The following is a 21437-nucleotide window of genomic DNA, read 5'->3' on the forward strand; positions in this document are numbered from 1 at the left end:
ACCATACTAGCTTTGGCTATTTCTTTGTTGTCTGATGAATAAAAAAAGGATCAGTTAAATTTATATAACATAGATCACAAAGTGTTGTATCTTATCTTATCTATAATTGTATTTACATTTTTCTATTTTTACTATTTTAACATATTGATAGACCCTGTTCATGGCTTATATTTTTCTATCGTGATGATTTTTCTTACATCTTATTGTTCCTCTAAAATGTCTCTGAAATGTTTCTGACAGAGGGAGTAGTTTGTTAAAAGTGGGAAGTGGGAACGTCTCATGACTAGATACTGTAAAAAAAGAAAAAAAAAAAGAAAAAAAAAACGGTTCTGTCCAGTTCTGCTGCACAAATGGATTCTGTTTTTCCTGAATAAAATTCCCATGGCATTAAAAAATATAAATATTATAGCATCTCTTAATATGATGTCTAACAATATATGAAGAAATGAATGGTGGTTCAATCTTCACCTTCCTGTCACCAACATTTTAAGATCATTTTCCAAACACAACCTTCCAGTTTTCATTTCTCTGTCTGCTGCACACGACGTCTGTTATACAAATATTACAATATTGTCTTTGTTTGCTCTCACTTCCTACTCTGTATAAATATCTAAAACTGATATTCTACTCCTGTGGTGTGTTCTTCAGACAGACGAACTTCAGGCACACAAAGACACCGTTTTCTTCAGCGACGGGGTTCGGAGGATAGACTTTGTTTTGTCTTACGTCGATGACAAAGATGGAGAAAAGAAACAAGTGAGTAGAGCAAGAAAAAAAACAGATGTCTGCATTTATTGAGCAGGCAGCATTTTAGCAGTGTGGTCAGTGTACGCCACTGTTATAATTGTTACACCCATGATGTCTGAAACAGGAATATGGGGCACTGAAAAGAGGAAGTGAGAGTTCCAGAACTTTTTAAAAAATATATTTTCTGTATTATGCAAAATCTGAAGGGCATCTGTGTTAAACTTGGCTGTTATTTTTATGTCTATTGTCTCTGTGGTGACACCTGATGAAGGGAAAGTGTCTGACAGTCTGATGTACCGATCAGCTGCTCTCAGTCAGACAACTGTAGTTACACCAGCGTAATGCACGACTAAGGGATATCAAATGGTGTACCATAACATTTAAGTGAAGCAGTGGTCAATATATATTTTCATTTAATGTTTCATTTCTCTTCCGTCAGTACACTTCAAGATGGCTGTACGTTGCACTCTCTCTGTACAAGCACTCCTTCAGTTGTTAATTGATAGTTGTCGAAAGATTTCCGTGATGACTGACTGCAGTGCAGAGCTCCTTGGGACATTCTAATGTTGCAGTACTGTTTCCGTTGAACAAATGTTTGTGTTGAATGACCTCAGAAGACCTTAATCCTCCTATTAACCTTGGGCTCAATTTGACCCCATTCAATGTTTAACATCTCACAGTACACAGTTGTTGTTGCTAATTAAATAAGGGGAACCACTTTGAACTTTGATATTTCCCGCATATATATATAATATATAAAATATATATATAAAAACAACATTTGAGCTCATTTGAGTCCAGCACATACTGGACATGACCAATTTGTAGGGGAAGTGTGTGTATATGGGGACACATTGATGACACCCTTTTTGGAAGCCTCCATTGGTATGCTCATTTTAGCAGGGCTTTCCAGGTCAAAGGGCGAGGCAACAGGAGTCTATTGAAAGACATGCTGTTCTGATTTATTTAAGTTTCTAACGTTCTATTGACCTTTTAGGAATAGTTTCACTGTACTCTAGCTACCAAATATGATGATGTTATAAGTAAATGTTTTAAAGTTTAAAAGTAAATATTTAAAAAAAATCTTAATTTTTGAAATTGTGTCTGGTTTTTTTTTTCTGGGGTCAATTTGACCTGGAGGATATGATGTAAGTATGATTGATAACCAAAGTTGCCTCTCTTTTACCATGTTATAAATGACTGATAAAAATCTTTAATGAAAGATGATATGAAGGTACTGAAGTAGCAACAATATCTTTGTTTCCAGTTTTAGATCAATCACTGAGATTTTATGGCTATTTTCCTATTTTCATATAGTCAAGGATTAGGTGTTTTGGGTACCTGGAGGGTGTGTGTGTGTGTGTGTGTGTGGGGGGGGTGGCTGTTATATTGGAAGAGCTTTTTGTGTTAACAACAAAGAAACCTTAAGTACCTGACACAAAAATGTGGGTAATATTTTGAATTATAATCCTTTTTCTTGAGATTTAAAAGGATCCTTGGAGTCAGTTTGACCCCAGCCATTTAAATCTCAAGAAAAAGGATCTTTGAAAATGTGAGGGTAAAAGGGTAAAAGGAGGGTTCAACAGAAGTGAAGAGAATGTAATGTACCAGTTCTGTATATGAGAAGCGGTCTTTGTTATGACTTGTCCTGTTCTGACTCATGACGTGTTCTTATACAGTTTGACAAAGTATTTTAACTTTCCTTCAGCGTCTTTTATAACATGGAGAGTAACAAAAAAACGGATTCTCTCCTTTATTTGTGTGCCTTCACAGGAGAGACGCAAGGAGTTTGAGGCTAACCTGGAGAAAATCGGCCTGCAACTCGAGACTGACGACAAAAGTGTAAGAAACTCAACTAAAGGGTACTGACACCCCCTAGTGGCTAGTCTGTGCAGGCGCGTAATTAATTCCAGAATTATCTTAAAGGGATGGTTCGACTTCATCCCTGTAAAACTCTCACGCTTGACTGTAAACATTCCTCAAACGGTGTAATTAAAATAACTGTAACCAATTATTTTTTTCATTTTTCAACAGGAGTCTAAAGATCAGAAGACGTATTTCCTGAAAATCCATGCTCCGTGGGACGTCCTGGCCCACTATGCTGATGTGTTAAAGATTAAAGTTCCTTTCAAGAAGAGCGACATCCCACATAGTCAGGATGTCCCACTGGAGTGGCTCACTCGTCCTTTCCGTCTCCCACATCACATCATGCACCCCAGACCAGACTACTTCACCTACCCCTTTGACAAAAGCAAGATCAACTTTTTCAGTGACAAAGAGTCATTCTTCCCGCCATCGACAAGAAACAGGATTGTGAGTATTTAACCAGTGTTTGGTAGAGTTTGACCATGTGTTAATGAATGGGTTACTAACCAGAGTGGCACCGTTTTTTGTTTTTTTTCACCCTATTTTGATATCACTAATGTTTGGCGACTCTAGAAAGATTTTTAGTAAAAAAAAAAAAAAAAATTAATCACAGCCGTCAATCAAGATTTTTTATCTGCTGTATTTTATTTGAACTCAATTAATACTCATGAAAGTGAAAAAAATGTTGTTTATGTTGTTAAAGACTGCATATGGTATTTTTATTTTTTATTTTACTTATAATATTAAAGACAATATTAATTAGTTGAAAAAAATATTATTAAAAAAATCAATTTTTTCCAAATAAATTACTTGACATTTCTGGTGACCCCGTTTTAATCCCAGGTGACTCCATGTGGAGTTGCGATCCCAAGGTTGAATAACACAGCCCTATGCAAATATTTGCCAAAATTAATTTCAAACCCAGATTCCAGGAAAGTTGGCACAGCTTCTGTAAATACAATAAATCTTAACTCTGGGATTGACCAATATATTTCAGCCTTTGTTTCCTGTGTATCCATTGACACTGTAGTTGTATTTGTTAGACATAAATTAAACAAATGCAACATACTCTGGCAGAAATGTGAAAAGTGAATGTTGTCACTTGTTTTTACTCCACTAAGTTACTGTTTTGTCCATTATTGCTGCAGGTCTTCTACATCCTGGCCCGATGTCCGTACTACAAAGAGGGGCAAATAGAAAAGGACAAAACTGGAATTAAGCGTTTACTCAGCAATGGGACGTACACAGCAGCTTTTCCTCTTCACGATGTAAGACTACTACTCTCTAGTTTTTACCAGCTTATATTTTTGGTACAAAAATGGCTTTAAAATGAGACTTTGGTTCCAGAATCAAACAGACTTGATCATTTTGATTTAAAAGTAAACCATGCCTTGACATGCCTTGACTTTTCTGTTCATAACAACAACGTGAATGTGCTGTAATTCTGGATGTAACAAGTCGACAGCGCTCTTCTCATCCCGCTGACTTCTTTTCCCATCAGTGTCGATACTGGAAAAGGGCACGGGACTCTAAATGTGAGAGTGAGCGCTATGACTTGTATTCAAACTGGGCCAGGTTTCTGTGCTTTTACAAAGAGCAGCCTCTGAATCTCATCAGGTAATGAACCAACATTATCACACGGCTGATAATGAACCACAGCGAAATGTGAACGTTACAAGAACTGACCGTTCTCTGCAGGAAGTACTACGGAGAAAAGATTGGGATCTACTTCGCCTGGTTGGGCTTCTACACAGAGATGCTGTTCTTCGCAGCTGTGATGGGTGTGATATGTTTCACCTACGGAGTGCTTAGTTACGATGACAACATATCGAGGTTAGTACCAGCAGGGGGCACCAGGGAGCAGGTAACAAAGTGTCTTAGTCATGTTTCCTTTGTGTAACAAGTTGAACATTTTCAGAAATAATGATTGTACTAGGCAGCAGAAGGTGACAGGACTTTGAAACGGGTCGGATTTTAAACTCATAAAAATATTGGATTATTTAGTATATATCTAAGTCGCCTCAGCTTCTTTTAAAGCCACATCCATTATCTACAATTTGTTCTGGGTCGTCAGCCAGCTAGGGCCAATCCCACCTATCCTAAATAGGTGACAGTTGCAAACTCAGTGATTTTATTTGAAACCAGTAAGTACAAATAGAGTCAAAAATTGTGGCCACAAAATCCAAGATAGTTATATGAAAAAGGAATTAAATAGTTTCTGTATTAATTCAATAACAATAATCTGCAATCGTAAACCATAACACACTAATCTCCACGAAAGATAAGAGGATAACCTCAAAGATGGTTTGACATGAACGTAAACATCTGCATTTTGATTTATTTAAGTGACCTTTAATTCACCTCTGTCTTTTCTCTTTGTGTTAGCAAAGAAATATGCAACGACACCATCGGGGGCACCATTCTCATGTGTCCACTCTGTGATAAAAAATGTCCTTTCTGGAAGCTCAACTCGACCTGTCTGTCATCCTGGGTAAAGTGATTTACTTTTTTTTGTATACTTCCTTTTCAACTCAGCCTAACATCCCGCTGTGTGTCGTAATGCTGAAATAAAACTTTGTTTTTTTTTGATACAACGTACATTAAGTCAGTGTTAAAGGAAACACTTTAATAATGTGTGTGCTGCAGAGTAAACAGTGTGTCCTCCGTTTGATGCACAGCGTGTTTTTTACACTTAACCTTTTCCATATTTTCTCCCTCAGCAATCCCATCTGTTTGATAATGAGGGAACAGTGTTCTTTGCCATATTTATGGGGATTTGGGGTAAGTGTCTGTCTGCTCTACTCTCTTCCTTCCCTCCTTCTCGCTTTCCCTCCCTCTCCATTAAGGTCTTTTCACATGGCTGACTCTAAAGGAGACTTAGTGTGCTAACAAGCCAGGGCAGCTATGTCATTATGCCCATATTGTTAGCTAGCATGTCGGATACTACGAGAGCCAAGAGTGTTAAAAACTAGTCATGCAGCAGATGAAAATAAAAAAGCATTATCATTCTGATATAATGTGAGTACAATTCCACTTAGTGTATTTTCTGTTAACCTGTCTGACAGTTACTCTGTTCCTGGAGTTCTGGAAGCGGCGTCAGGCCCGACTGGAGTACGAGTGGGACCTGGTGGATTTTGAGGAGGTGCAGCAGCAGCTGCAGATCAGACCAGAGTTCGAGATCAGCTGCACCAACCGGAGATTCAACAAAGTCACCCAGGTGCCTTGAAAAGTAACTTTTCTAAACTAACCAAATATTTAACGCCACAATATTTGGACAACTGATAATAACTGTGATCAATCGTTTCAGGAAATGGAACCTTACCTCCCCATGACCAGCAAATGTGCTCGTTTCTGCTTCTCAGCAGCCACTGTTATATTCTGGGTAAATAACTCCTTACCTTTGTGCATTTATCAAAATATCAAAAACAACAAAGATTTTTATCTCGTCACTTCAAAACTACTTACCTCTATCCCCGAATCACAGTGCCGTATATCTCTATTTATATTTCAAAAATATAATTTGTGTCCCTCCTTAACATAAATTAATTAGCTTCATTTTAAATGTAATGTTTTAATCCAAATACTTAATGTCCTTGACATTTAAAAATCTGGAATAATACGTCAAATAAAATGAAAGATACCCAGATGATTTGCTATATTTCTACTTGTTTGCATCACTCTGTGTCCTATATGCTCAGTGATTTATTCTTTTATTTAGCCTTTTCTAAACCATTCATTTTGGTAAAAGTATTGCCATGGTAACTTGGGTTAAAAGTGTTAATTGTTTTTTTTTTCTGTGCAGATTTCTCTGATCGTGGCCTGTATTATCGGGGTCATTGCATACAGACTGGCTGTTTATGCTGCGTTTGCTAGTATCATCAAAGACCCCATGAGGAGGATCCAGGTGGTGGGTCGGTTCATCACCCCACAGTTGGCCACGTCTGTCACCGCCTCCTGCATCAACTTTGTCATCATCATGATTCTGAATTTCTTCTACGAGAGGGTGGCCATTTGGATCACAGATATGGGTAAAGAGGGGTTGTCGCTTCAAAAATCTCTGGACTTAAGGAAAGAGAGGCTGGTGCTAGCGTCGCCTTTGTTTTGTTTTTTTTTTCTACAGAAATCCCAAAGACCCACCTGGAGTACGAGAACAGGCTGACCCTGAAGATGTTCCTCTTCCAGTTTGTCAACTACTACTCCTCGTGCTTTTACGTAGCGTTCTTCAAAGGCAAATTCGTGGGCTATCCTGGCGACTACAAATACATGTTTGGTAGATGGAGAAAACTGAGGAACGAGGAGGTGAGTTTACTCGTCCACAGACGTCCTGTCTTTATTTTTGACAGAGTGTTGGTAGAAAAGGAGTAAAGGAAAAGGCGATGGACGGTCTGCTGGAGTGGCCAGTGCTCTTGGGGGTAAAAATAGCAATTTCAACAATAAACAAAATGATTGTATTAATTTGTTGCCCCCAACAACAAGAAAAAAAAATAATTCAAGAATAAAAAAAAAATAGTATTTATGATATGGCACTGTTTTATTGTTACAGCTTTTTATTAGTGACATTATTAGAGCAGTTGAGACTTAAAAAAACATTTATTCAAGACCTGAATGAAAACTTGCATCTATTTTTATAATTTATCCTTTATTGTTTTTATTTATTATTTATTTTCTAAATAGCACGTGTTTATCAATGCGTACTTATTGATACTGTAACAGTGGGCGACACCAGAGGGCGCCATGGGCACCAAAATAGATCAGGCAGACACCGGGTACATTGTATTCATTCTATATAACAATTTAAATCAATTAAAATACTAAGAGTTTCACTGAAAGTTATTGACATTTAAGATATTAAAACGTGAACACACTGTTACCATTTTCCTTCTATTTGTGTGAAGTTCCTCCTTGTGTCGTCAGTACTGTTCCAAATGACACTCTTCATTGCTGTACAATCATGTTTTTTTAAAAGCTTATTCTAAATACACTGAAAACAATTACATGATCATGAACATAAAGATATGCCAATTGGTGTTACATCTTATTTTTGCCAAAAATGTCCTGGTTTTTACATGTTTCCAATGGTTTTGTCCTAGTGTGACCCTGGTGGCTGTCTGATTGAACTGACCACACAGCTGGTCATTGTCATGGTAGGAAAACAGCTGTGGGGAAACATCCAGGAAGCTCTGCTGCCGTGAGTCTGTCTCTGTTCTATGTTCATATATTAAAAAAACCTTTCAAACCATTTTTTTTCAATTTTTGATTTAAACCTTAGCTTTTATAATATTTGGATACTACAGCACTGAGTGGTATTAAGAATTTCTCCCAGAGAAAAACAAGAAACCCAGACAAAAAAAAAATCAGAGTTGTAACATATCCAAAATCCAAACCTCCTAAGTTGAGAAAAGAAAAAAAAAAGAAACACAATAAAAGTGAGTGCAGCTGTTTCCAAACTCCACTGCATACCTTAAAATAAAGCACTTCCATTAAATAAAAACCTTCTGGAGATTGAACTATTTTCCGTCTGGAAATCTTTTGCGGGATCTATTTAGGTTTAAACTCTGGCTTTATCATTATTTAATGACTTCCAGGCTCACACATGGTTTCTCTCCCCGACAGGGTAATGCGTAACTGGTGGAGCCGCAGGAAGGGGCGGCACCATCCTGAGAACCACTACAGCCGCTGCGAGCAGGACCACGTCCTGCAGAACTTTAGCCAGCTGGGCTTGTTCTATGAGTATCTGGAGATGGGTAAGATCATTCAACACTCACTGTCAGGGAGGATGAGTAGAGTTCAGATGCTGATGACACATTTTCAGACAGGAAGTAACTCCAGGTCACAGCCGGCTGTCTTTGTTCAGTTTGTTTGACTCTCTGTTTAACTTTTTTTCTTCCTCTCCTTCGTCACCTCAGTGGTTCAGTTTGGCTTCATCACTCTCTTTGTGGCCTCTTTTCCTCTGGCCCCTCTACTGGCGTTACTGAACAACATCCTGGAGATCAGAGTGGACGCCTGGAAGTTCACCACCCAGTTCAGAAGACCAGTGGCCTCCAAGGCTCGAAACATCGGAGCGTGGCAGGAGATCCTGAATGCAGTGGCTATTTTATCAGTTGTAACCAATGTGTGTAAAAAAAAAAGGAATTGACATCAACTTATTTGTCTGTGTTCTTGCAAACCTCATATTTTATGTCTTTGTTTTCAGGCATTTATCATGGCCTTCACCTCAGACATGATTCCACGGATGGTCTATCTGTACGCCTACAGTACAGAAGGCAGCATGATGGGCTACATCAACAACAGCCTGTCCGTATACAACATTTCAGAAATACATCCACACAGCATGCCGGAAGAACCCGGGCAGTGGTTTGAAAACATGACCTCTACCTGCAGGTCTGGAGAAAACTAAGATTTAATAATGCTTCACTGGAGGATTTATGAATTAGTTACAGAAGCAAAAGACAAAAAAAGCAGCTGAAACATGAAAATCAACACCAACAGATAATTAATAAGTGACAAATTAGTAAAAAAAGAGACACAGAGACACAGTTTTGACTCTTGATGCATAAGGGAGGCTCTGTAAAGGTTTGGGGCTGCTTTTGTAGTGTTGAAGTAAAGTGCAGGACCACAGCAGGTCCTCCACTGATATCAGAGTTGCATTTCTACAGTGTGATGTAACTCTTTTTGCAGTAAGTCAGAACTCTCGTACTGTCCATCAGTACCTGTGTCACTCAGCTACGCTAACACAGTGGTGACATCATCATCTAGGACATAAAAACATCAGAGGAGCCTGACTCACGCCTTAATGCCAAAAAAAGTCCTAGTTCCTATGGAAACTAGATATGTTGTCGTAAGTTGGAATAATGCACCAAGACTTTCTTAATAACTTTATGGGGAGTGATAACGTAACTTTAAAAACGGCATAGCTCAAGGTTTCCCTGTATAACAGAAAGAACTAAATAGGGATCATTTTTCTCATAATTGAATTTAAATTGTAGATGTTTTTTCCAATCAGTTACTTTTCATTTTTCGGCTAATTTGATTGTTTTACATTAATGGTCTGACACATGACACATTCATGTTCAATATTAGGACTACGACCTCTGTTGTTTTCACAGATACCGTGACTACCGTTATCCTCCGGGACATGAGCGGGAGTACAAGCAAACCATGCAGTTCTGGCACATTCTGGCAGCTAAAATGGCCTTCATTATTATCATGGAAGTAAGACCCTTTCATGTCTGCATTACTGCATTGATACTGTAAGTATCAACGCGCAACATCAGATTACGAAACCATTTTTTTCACGTGTTCTTTCCTGCAGCACGTGGTGTTTGTGGTGAAGTTCTTCGTGGCGTGGATGATCCCGGACGTCCCGTCAGATGTGACAGCCCGTATCAAGCGGGAACGCTACGTAATCCAGGAGTATCTACATGAGTACGAGGTTAAGGAGCTGAGGATGCAGCTGAGTGCCAGTTTCGTCACAGAGCCTCGGTCAGAGATGTCCTTGACCTCGGACAGGAAGGAGGAGTTGTCTGTGGATTTGTAGCAGCTTGGTCCACTCCTTAAACTAACGAAGCCAAATGTGGACCAGTGTGGGTCGGCGATATGCTGTTTGTGAAAGGAACTGTGCGCAGGGGCTTATGTCTTTGTCTGTAAAAGACCATATTTAAATGCCATGAAATGCGTTTAAAAGAGGATTAAGCCGAACGTTGTCTATGACCGAGCGACTGTACGAGCCTGTGGAGCTGTGTGTTCATTGTTAATATGTTCTTTTATGCATGTGATTCCTATTTGTTCCTCCAAGAGAAGGTGAAGGACTTGAACTGCTTCGGTGGGAATGTGTGCTAGTGCTAAAATGTAAACGTGACTGGAAATGTATATCTTTAAATGATAAAAAAAAAAATAGGACATAACAGCTAGCACTCCTCAGTAATCCTCGTATTTTTCTTTGTGTTGCGTTTATCGATCTAAATAAGCTACATAAATGTAAGTTATTGACGTTTCCTATTTTTTTTGCTACATCATAGTGTATATGTTTAGTTATTAAAACTGTGCATTTGAAAAACAATTACCTCCACTTGACCACACAGATCTCTGCAGCAGACGCCGTGGGCCAGCTCTCATGTCATTCCAGGACCAATTATTGGACTTGAACTAAACACAAGCAGGAAACAGAAAGAACGCTGAACACTGGGCGATATCTGAAGATCGCTGTGACAAATTCAAAATCCATTCAACGCCAAACAATAACTCTGGGCCGATGACGTGTTAGACTACTACCTGGATAATGTTTTAACCTTCTGTAATGCTCTCTAGCTGGACTATTGAGTGTTAAGAAAAACAACCTTTTCTGAATATTTTTCCTGATAATTTGTTGATTTCTTGTCTTGTTTTTTCTCGTCTCGTTTATTACCTTGAGGTTTTAGTTTACAAAGTCAGTTTCATACTGTTTCTCACAACACTGGAACATTGTGTTGGTTGATAGAAGTTTCTGGAAGAGCTTTTGTCCCACTAATAACTTCTTTATCAAGGGACCAAACATAACAAAAAATATCCTTTCTGATTTTAACATGATGTGTTTCAGTATAAAATAGCCTTTGTATTCCTGTTGACACTCAGTCAAAGCCATTGTGATCCCGGTATATTTAACAAGTCAAAAACAACATTTGACAAAATGCTCCGGTTCAAATACCTTTAAATATGTGTCAATCTTTTTACAGGCTACGTGTTCCAGATGGGAGTGAGCGGCCGATGCGTGACCCTGAAAGATGCTTCTTGTTTTTCTGATGTCAGACAAACAAATGCCTTAAACGTCCTTGTTTACCTGTTTGGTATTGTTTTCTAACTAACAGCATTTCCTACAGTACGTGTGCTTTAAGGTTATTTGACTTTAACGGTTGCTGCTAATGGTCTTTGCAAAAAAAAGAAGTTACAGTCACTCCCTGAATTTACTGTAACCTTCTGTTCAACAGGTAATACAATAAATAAATGATGAGTGGGTGTTTGCGTGTGAGCGTTTGCACATATAGTTGAGCATAAAAATATGAATCCTTAGAAAATTTAATTTATTGTATTTAATACATATTCTAATATTTTATATATCAGGTGATCTAATGTTTTTAGCATACTAGATATATTTACAAACCTAGATTTGTTTGGCCCCTGATAATGGACCTTTATATTCATCCATTATTTATCATTAAAAAAAAGTGAACAGGGAGTGTTGATAGATCACGAGCAACTAAATAAAACATTAATACATTTATAGATGTGATTCTATATCTAGATGCTAATCGCTATGGCTAAGGTAACACCATGTCAGTATTGAGCCCTTCAACTACAGCCATTTAATCAAAGCACCCCAACATATAAACATATAAACAGCTTTAAATTAATAAATATATAGCCCTAAACTGGTGATTTGATCCCAGGCCCAAAAGAGTGGACACCCCTGCTATAGATGCACTGTCCTCATAGGAACATATAGGGTTAGGGTTGTTTCATTTAAAATCATTACGGTTAAACAGCAACACTTTATGCATTAAAGCAACATCCAAGGATCAGTACAATAATCAGACAATGTTCAAAAGACAAATAAATGTAGTTAGGATTTTAATTGGGAATTTTAAAGACAATTCTTAAGAGAAAACTAACCTACTTCTGGATTTGTTTGGACCCTAAAGCAGAGGGTTTTCAAAAGATATTTAAGATATTTATTTACTGTCTTTAAACTGTCTCTGTCCAGAGACGGTGCCTCTCCCTGGAATAGAAAGAGAAACAAAGGTGATGCAAGAACATTGCCCCACTGGGATACAGACCTGGTAAATCTCTGCAGTGCATATAGAGCTGGAAATCATGGGAGGTTAAATCCAACTTTAAACAGGAGGCGGTGAGCGTATGAGTGGTTATTTGCAGGACTGGTTTTTGGGTCTGTAGATTGTCTGTGACCCTCAGGTTGATAGGAAAACTTGTAGACCTTGAATGAATCAGTAATAGAAAAACACTATGTAAGTACACACTGACCTCCACATTTATTTGTATATTAATTAAGTTTGTTGAATGAAGGGAAAGATAAATGCAAAGCAAGATTTGTTGAACAGTCTTTATGAAGGGAAAGATAAATGCAAAGCAAGGTAAAAAAAACCAACAACAACAACAAGTACAACAACAAAAAGAACTATAGCCTCAAGATTTATTACATTTTTATTTTATGTGAGATGGCCGCCAGGTGGCAGCCAATAACCACAAATAGGAAGGGACGCACGAAGCGCTGTACTCTGTCTCCTGGATTATGCTCTATTAACGCTCTCTAAAAATAAATAAAATACCTTTATTACTGTTCTAACAATTCTATTTCTGTTCCTGTTCTATCGTCATTTTGTTTCAAGTCTAGAGTCACGTTAGACGAAACAATTAAGTATAATTTGGATTGATGATTTTTTGAATGTTATACAGTAATAACAATAAGATATGAGTCGAATTGATCAGGTGGCAACCCGGAATCTTCCTGCTCGTACCTGTGTGATAAGATGTGGTTGTCGAAGAGATGGAAATAAGGAGATACTTGAATTATTGATGAAGCTGAGCAGAGGAGCCTATGCTGAGGCTGGGCGCAGTGTGTGGGGGTGTTAGTGGGGGAACCCACTGCTGCTGCTGGTTTGGTTTCCATAGCACCGCCCTCGGGAGAGCAGCGGCAGCAGACTTCCATACAGTATGTGGGGTTACAGTGATCTGTTGACTATGAGCACAGTAGGAATAAAAAGACAAAAATGACACGGTGGTCAGAGAAAATGATTTTTATTAGGCAGACATTTTTGACAAATAAATGTCCTGATATAAATAGATAGATAGATAGATAGATAGATAGAGAAAGAAAGAACTATCGTCGCTGTCCTTGGTGCTGAACGCGTCAATGAACCTGCTCCCACTCATCACAGGAAACACACGCCCTCCCACCCACACTCGCACGCACACTCACGCACGTACACACACACACGCACACGCACACAGCCGTGCTCCCAGTATTCGATCAGTCATCTACTTCAATCCTTCTGGTCCGCTTTTCGAAACTTTCAGATTTTTCGATCTCTCCTGCCTCTCCATCTCTCTCCCTCCCTCCCTGTCTCTCCCTTTTCTTTTCCCCGCTTTGGTTGCGGGCGCTGATCCTTATCGCTCGACCGCGCTGACTCCCACTCCCACTCCCACTCCACCTTTGGTTCTCTCCTCGTGATGGCACTCGGTGCGGCTGCTGTGCGTCGCCGCGCAGGAGACGAATCCGTGGCGAAGAAAGGAGCTCAGCTTCTTTGAATTTTATTTTTCACCTCCACCTGCTTTATTTACATTGCTGTAGTTTAGGTTGCCTGCCGCTGGGTCGTCGTCGCCTGAGACCCATCCTTATTATAACTTGTTGTTTTCCTCGTTGCCGCTGTGGCCGGCCGTCCTGCGCCGTAACATGACGACGAAGCATTAAAGATCATTTAGTCAAGAACCGAGGCCTACGAACAGACAGTGGACATGGAGTCAGTCAAGGTGGGGATGAAGGAATTTGCGGGGAAGACCCTGGGTCATGTGTACAGGTAAGGAAACGCAGCTTCTTACACCTTTGGAGCGTGTGCGCGTGTGCGCGTGTGCGCGTGATTAATATTTGATTCGATCCTTTGTATCACTCCATGTATTTCAACCGGGCTCGAGCCACGATGATGTGTAGAGACCACTGCTTTACAAATATCATGGTCGGTTGTCACGCCTCTGGAAGTGAGAAGCAAATTATGTAATCAAGAGTGTGTATGTGTGTGAACGCGTGTACGTGAACGCGCGAGCGTGTGTAACATCAGCGCGTGAGAGGCTGTTAGCAAAAGGTTTGAATGGACCCGCATCCTGTCCTGTTGTGTGTTTGGTTTTGTTTAAAATGATTATTTAACATTTTCACAACATTTCCACAGGCCTTCGTTGCACACAATAATACTACAACTATTCTGTATTACTTCTTGTTTGAGATTCTGTTCTTTTTTATGGATAACATCGTGTTTTTTTTTATTAATCTGTAATCCATTTTAAATGGTTATATTTAGAGCCTATCATCATATCATTTTTTTAAGCTGCGGAACACCCTGCCAATTATTTGATGACTGAGATTCTGCCTCGATAGCTGTTTTTTTGCGTCACATTCGACGTAAGTTCGAAACCAGGCCTTAGTATTTTCCTACCATTTCACATCTGTACTACATTCGTTCGATCTTTTTCTCGCATCTTTGAATCTTCAGAGTCCAACATCTGTCTACAGACATCCGAGCTCATTTAAATATTTCGATTTTTGTGGTTTTGCATGGGCACGGGGAGGGGGAGAGAGGGGGTGTATGGAATAAATGTGACTCCTGATGAGGGCTGGGGGGGAGCGGGTGAGGAGGGGGTGCAGAGAGTAGGACTTTGAGGAATGCCCACAGACTGGTGTGTCTGGAGGCTGCATGGATCCTCTGCTCGGCCTCTTGAATGCTAATCAGTGAGAAAAGTGAGCGGGCTGCTGCAATGCGGTACAAGACAGAGACGGGCTGAGCATCAGGCCATGGTTTCTCGTTTGTGTGTTTGTGTGTTTTCTCATACAACATTTTATTGTATTGATCTACTGCTGGTGAAGGTGTCTCCTTGAATCCTCTTGGTCATCACCATGGATGTGACTGTCTTTGTGTGAAAACAACACAGGCCTCAACACACACACACACACACACAACTTTGGGTTAAGATTGTAACATTACACCAGGTGTAATTTTCACACACAATAATGGATTGTGATAACACACCAACAATGACAAATAACATTGTATAGATATATAAAATATCCTTAAAGGGAATTCCATCTTTTCAGGCTCTTGTCATCAGTCTTTTTAGCCAGCTGAAATATTTTATTTTAGTTTTATCTCATGTGTTTTGTAGTGTTCCATTTGCTTTTTCCCCCTGATATATTTACTTCTCCTCAAAGAATTTTAATGACGGAGAATGTATATTTTATGTATAAAAAGAAAAAAAGGGGCCTCCTTCTGAAGAAAATACAAAAAATATTGCAGTGCTGTAGCAACATCATCCATGTGATGGCATCTGTTGTTGTTGAAACCTATAGTTAAGACACTAATGCCACACCGGTTTTTCCAGGGTGATGGAGAGGAAGAAGAAAGCGGTGATGTGATCGGGCTGACGGAGGACGGGCGGCCCCGGGAGGCCGCGGAGAAGAAGCCCCCAATTTTCGATTGCAGCTGCTTCGGTCTGCCGCGTCGCTACATCATCGCGATGTTGAGTGGCCTGGGCTTCTGCATCTCCTTCGGTATCCGCTGCAACCTGGGCGTGGCCATAGTCAGCATGGTTAACAACCATACCATTCACCAGAACGGCAAGATCATCATCAAAGAGGTGTGGCACCTAGTCAGGGGGAGGGGGGCGAGGACGCGCTTCATGGAAAATCACGCGCTAAAATATCACAGAGGGAATTTGACGCAAGAATGGTAGTAAAAGCAGTGTAGAATTTGTACCTTAGATTGGCCTTGTTAGGTGGAGTGTGAGGCCGTAGATTCATCTGACAATTCTTAACAAGATCTGATGTGAAAACGAATGTGAAGATTCTCACAATTAAGGCTCTTTTTATTATTTTTTTTACTGTGGTACTGAATACAGGATGCTCTTAGTACGTGGGAAAAAATACTGCAATATTACAGATACTGAGGAAGTAAAGAGCCGATGGAACCCGAAAATCATGTCCTGCATTTTACATGTAAACATAAAATGAAGTTACTTCATTAACTGTCCATTTCTAAAAGATGTGTCAAAACATGAGCTTCTTTGATGAACATTTTCCTCATTTCTCCGTCAAATTATTGCCATTTGCTTCACATGTCAATCACAAATGTTATATTCTTCACATCCTTGTCCCCTGATTTAAAGAAACTACCAGTCCCCCACCTCAATGTGATTTTATGCCACAATAATTCGATATATTTAGTGTTAAGAGAATATTATGATAATACTGTAATTGTGATGATTCACAGAGGCGCTTTAAATCGTTACATTTATGTCAGTGACTTGGCAAATGTGATTTTTTCAAATGCTAATTTTAATAAACTGTCTTGTTTACATATCCAGAAAGCCAAGTTCAACTGGGATCCAGAGACGGTGGGAATGATTCATGGCTCTTTTTTCTGGGGCTACATCGTTACACAAATCCCAGGGGGATACATATCCTCCAGGCTGGCAGCGAACAGGTACTGACGGAACAAATAAATCCCAGCATCACCATGATGTAATCACGTTTTTGGAACGAAATTGCAATGCCACTTTTGTATTTTATTTCATGGCTATATTAAAAGTAGCATTTGCTATATCTTATGTCCTGGTTATTCACAGTAAAAAAAAAGAAGAAAACAACGTTAATTCATTTTTTAATCAACAAAACAAAACAACAAACATGAGCTCAATAAAAGCCGATCGACTTTTATTGTTTTGCATCCAGAAACACTGCAATAAAAATATAGAGCGATATTAGTAACAAAGATGGATTAAAAAAATTAACAAAATGCAAAATGACACAAAAGGTGATGCAGTATTATTTCTGCCTGAATTATCAAAAGGGACAGAGTATGTGAGGCAGCAGCAGCAGCAGACAGTGACCTGCTGTGACGGTGCAGAGCTGCAGGGATGCAGGGAGCTTCACAGGCCGGGCTGCAGGCCTGCAGCTCCCTGGTGTCAGCCAGGGCTTCCTGCCACCTGTTAATGAGCTCCCTGGGGGGAGCAGACTTAAGCTGTCACCCTCTCAGGGCATGGAGACCAGACCAGATTCTACTGAGACTCTGCCAAGGGCGTTTATTTACGCACGCTTTGCCAATACAGAAAGTCATGATTATGACGTTGCAAAATAGTAAATATGGCTGCGATATTAAAACGCCTAGTGATGTCGAGCAGAATGTGAAAGACAGATTGGAGCCAGGCTCAGACTTGTTCATGAGGAAGAGAATATAAAGCATTGCTGTTTAAAATAAATAAAATATTCAAAAAGGCCTGATGAAATAGACACCACGCACAAATACAGCAACTGTAAAATGGCGGCTAAATATCTTTCTGTCAAAAACGGATGTGTCTGTCAATTCATCTGAAGGCAGAAATATTAATCATAAATAATAAAACGCACGTTAACGTATTTAAGCAATAACAAGGCGGGCGAGTTCCCAGTTTTGCAAATGTTTAAATGACCAAATGTACCAATGTGCAAGAAAAAAAAATCTGTTTTATTTCTCTGACTTGTTTACTAAATATTTTGCCAAATGCGCAAATTTAGGCTACGGCAAATATTTGAATACATAGTAAAAATCATTTTAAAGCATTTTAAGGGAATGCTTTAGACAGAATATCATACAAAATAATATTTAAGGCATCGTTAATATCAGTTAGCCCATGTGGATTGGAACCGACATCGAACCGATCAGTTTCCCGCCTATAACGCTATTATGTTCATTATGAATATTTTCTTATCCTGACGAAACGCATTGTATTTATTCCAACATGTTCATTCATGTGATTCTTCCACCTGATATTTTCTGTTAATTTATTTTTTATTTTATACGGCCTTTTATGACTATTTAATTGCTCCCGACCTGTCGTCTGCACGTCATCCACCTGATTGACATAAGGGGGCAGTCGATTTAACCGACCCCGTGCCCAACACTGGTCCCAGCAGGATTAAGAATCCCCCCCCCCTCCCCCCATCCCTGAGGATTAGAAGCGTGACAGAAATGAGAAGCAGCAGCCCGCTGCATGGAGGGAAGCATGTCCAACAGGACGTCCAGCTGATCCTTTACGTTTGAAAGATAAAATACACATCAATTTAATAACGAAAGACGAAAAAAAAATCTGTCTACAGTCACCTGTTAATTGAAAAAATATTTTCTGACAAAATTCTTTACTTCTACTAAATTCTATTCAGCTGATAAAGAAGAAAAATTGTCGAAGGCTTAGACAAATATAATTGTCTCCATTTTGTCTTTTAATATTATTTTATTTTAATTGAACGTGTGCAATACTAATACTAATAACTCGTGCATGAATCGTTGCTAGGCAACGTATCGCACCGTTTTGAGAGGCACTGCCGTGACGTCAGAGGAGTACCGCATCTCATCAGCGGATGGGTGTTCCTTTAATATGATGCAGAGGTTTCATAAAGCTAGAGAAAATGTCGAGTCATTAACAGGTAATAAATGCGCATCGAATGTTTGAAAATCACACCGAGAGCCTTATTATAACAGATAAGGAATAAAAATGGAATTAAAAAAAGCGCAGTGGTGTGATGGATTTTTAACAGAAATGGAGCTTAACGGATAATTATTAAATAATATAAATTTCAGAATTAAAACCAGCCAAACTTTAAAGTCCAGCATAAAAGTCCAACCTTAAATTCCATCTATTGCTGGAAAATACTAATACTAAATACTACATACTCCTTCATGAAAATGAAAATGACATATTTGATTTGGTAGGCCTATGTGGCCACATATATAGAGACAGAGATACTTCACATCAGCTGTGGTGATGATGGTGTGAAATGGAGTAACGTAGATAAATTTGTTTTACAGGGTATTTGGTGCAGCCATCGTTCTGACCTCGACTCTCAACATGTTCATTCCGTCCGCTGCTCGAGTCCATTACGGTTGTGTCATTTTTGTCAGGATATTACAAGGACTGGTGGAGGTAAGTGACTTTAGAGGACATTCAAACATTTGCTTGTCTTCATCTATTGTGCGAGTTTATCCTCATCATTAAGAGGGAAATGTCACTGATGTGATCACATTAATATGGCTGCAGATTTGTTATGATAAACACTTGGGTGTCTTCCTTACTCTTCTGCTCTGAATGGGAGTAAAGGGAAAGACTGTAACCTGAGTAATCAGCTGGAGGACATGGAATATAAGACGTCTTGTATCGATCCAGTCCACTATGTGGTTGGGGGAGTCTCCTGTCACACTATACTGTTTGTATCCTGCATGCACGAAGCTGCTGCAAAACAAATCCCACCAAAACAGACAGTGTTCTTTCACTGATACACTTCTAAAAGGTATTTTAAGGAGAAAGTTGTTGGCCTAAAGCCGTCGATTTATCCCCAATTCTGCTGAATCATGTTGAACCACATCAGCAGGGTTTGGCCAAATTAGTCACAGTTTATTCTCTGCACAGCTGCTGTGCTGCAGGAACGCTTCCTCAGCTGCTCTTGGCTCATTAATCGGGGTTAATCAGTTCATTTGACTGTTTTTATTACATTGATTATATAGGTTTAATACATTTCAGGGACACGATGGTTGCAAACGAATTTACTTTTCCTAAATTAAAGAAAAAGATGATTCAAACAGAACAAACCGAGGCGTTGACAGGTGCACAAAAATATAACAATGAAATCTTCTGTGGACTGCAATGAACCTCAGAGTCTCAGCCTTTGATAATATAAATATTAAAATATAAAATTAAAATTAAACGACACACTAAAGGAACGGTCCAGCCAGAGATCGTATGTAGACGTCAGTACATTGAATATGTGCTCTGTATGACCTATGGGTCACAATTCAACTTCAACACAGGTGTAAAAACAACAGACCAACAAACAGACACAGTCGAATCCCAGGTTAAATAGTAACAACTAATATACAGGTTCATTCTGTTTATTTGTTCACTCTTTACTACTAAAATAAACAACAATATTATAACAATTTTTGTCTTTGTTTATGGTATGGCTGACTCTGTATGGATAAGGCCTGTGTCTCTGACTGCCACAGGCCCAGAGTGCTTTTTTTAATTTTATAGTAATTATAGTATATCTTATGTTATCTTAATGCATCAACAATAAAATGATAAAGTTATAAGTATTACCTGCAGCATTCAAGTCATTTGATGACAATGTTAGATCAGATGAGATGTGTAAACATTGACAAGGCCTGGAGTGAAGGCCTAGAAGGGGAGTCTCAGCCTTTTAAATGGTTTTTCATGTGTTTCTGTTCATTCAGCCTCTGCCTGTGTGTTGTGTTTAGGGAGTGACGTATCCAGCCTGTCATGGTATCTGGAGTAAATGGGCTCCACCCTTAGAGCGGAGTCGCCTGGCCACCATATCATTCTGTGGTAAATACTGCTGTTGGATCACATACGTTGATTCCATAAATGGTCTTTTAAACATTATAACAGGCGAAACACTGACTCATGTGACTCACGTTCTTCCCAGGATCGTACGCTGGAGCGGTGATAGCCATGCCTCTGGCTGGGATCCTGGTTCAGTACACTGGCTGGTCCTCAGTTTTCTATGTCTATGGTGAGATGTGAGATATGGAATGAACTGTGAACTCACTGATGCAAATATCAAGCAGGTTCACTGAATGACATCACCTGACTGTTGTCATCCATAGATGTGTTCAAAATGATGGCGACTTTTAAATAGATGATCTTCAGCCTGTACAGAGGTCACCAGACACTGTGTTAGGAACACATGATGGTGAATGGTCTCTCATTCATCTCTCAGTTGACAATCACATAAAACGCTTGACATCACAGGGTTATGTCATTTTCCATATAGGATGATAATCACACTCTTCTTCTTCTGTCTCACACTCGACATGTCTACTGTTCAGGCACAGGTAACAGAAGTAAATGTCTCACCCAGGGACCCATTGGCATGTAAATGGGGTTAGAACTGGACTGGTAAAAGGGTTCAAAAACATAATTGAACAAAGTTTGTGACTCCCTCCTGATTACAAATCTTCCTCTGCAGGATGCTTTGGAATATTCTGGTATATGTTCTGGATCTTTGTGTCTTACGAGAG

The 21437-nt window shown here is 39.3% G+C and overlaps 2 protein-coding genes across 3 annotated transcripts in view; both read left to right on the plus strand.

Moving 5' to 3' along the window:
• LOC103378776 (anoctamin-5-like) overlaps nt 1-11604 on the plus strand; it is a 21353-nt gene extending 9749 nt beyond the window's left edge. For both annotated transcript variants that reach the window (XM_008310101.3, XM_008310103.3), the window contains 18 exons: nt 649-756; nt 2521-2589; nt 2782-3060; nt 3762-3881; nt 4115-4230; nt 4312-4446; nt 4999-5104; nt 5334-5394; nt 5679-5830; nt 5921-5995; nt 6416-6641; nt 6734-6912; nt 7704-7801; nt 8227-8357; nt 8520-8725; nt 8807-8994; nt 9720-9825; nt 9926-11604. In XM_008310101.3, coding sequence (XP_008308323.1) covers nt 649-756; nt 2521-2589; nt 2782-3060; nt 3762-3881; nt 4115-4230; nt 4312-4446; nt 4999-5104; nt 5334-5394; nt 5679-5830; nt 5921-5995; nt 6416-6641; nt 6734-6912; nt 7704-7801; nt 8227-8357; nt 8520-8725; nt 8807-8994; nt 9720-9825; nt 9926-10150 — 2580 coding nt within the window. In that variant the 3' untranslated portion in view covers nt 10151-11604. The remainder of the gene's footprint in view (nt 1-648; nt 757-2520; nt 2590-2781; nt 3061-3761; nt 3882-4114; nt 4231-4311; nt 4447-4998; nt 5105-5333; nt 5395-5678; nt 5831-5920; nt 5996-6415; nt 6642-6733; nt 6913-7703; nt 7802-8226; nt 8358-8519; nt 8726-8806; nt 8995-9719; nt 9826-9925) is intronic.
• Nucleotides 11605-13559: 1955 nt separating this feature from the next.
• Nucleotides 13560-21437, plus strand: part of LOC103378777 (vesicular glutamate transporter 2.1-like) — an 11111-nt gene continuing 3233 nt past the window's right edge. The window contains 8 exon segments of the mRNA XM_008310104.3: nt 13560-14180; nt 15751-15770; nt 15773-16005; nt 16732-16850; nt 19212-19326; nt 20655-20742; nt 20843-20929; nt 21386-21437. The exon segment at nt 21386-21437 is cut by the window's right edge and continues 85 nt beyond it. Of these exon segments, the coding sequence (XP_008308326.1) occupies nt 14119-14180; nt 15751-15770; nt 15773-16005; nt 16732-16850; nt 19212-19326; nt 20655-20742; nt 20843-20929; nt 21386-21437 (776 nt within the window). The 5' untranslated portion in view covers nt 13560-14118.

This window comes from Cynoglossus semilaevis, chromosome 5 (genome assembly GCF_000523025.1).
Source record: "Cynoglossus semilaevis isolate Cse_v1.0 chromosome 5, Cse_v1.0, whole genome shotgun sequence".
Lineage (NCBI taxonomy): Eukaryota > Metazoa > Chordata > Actinopteri > Pleuronectiformes > Cynoglossidae > Cynoglossus > Cynoglossus semilaevis.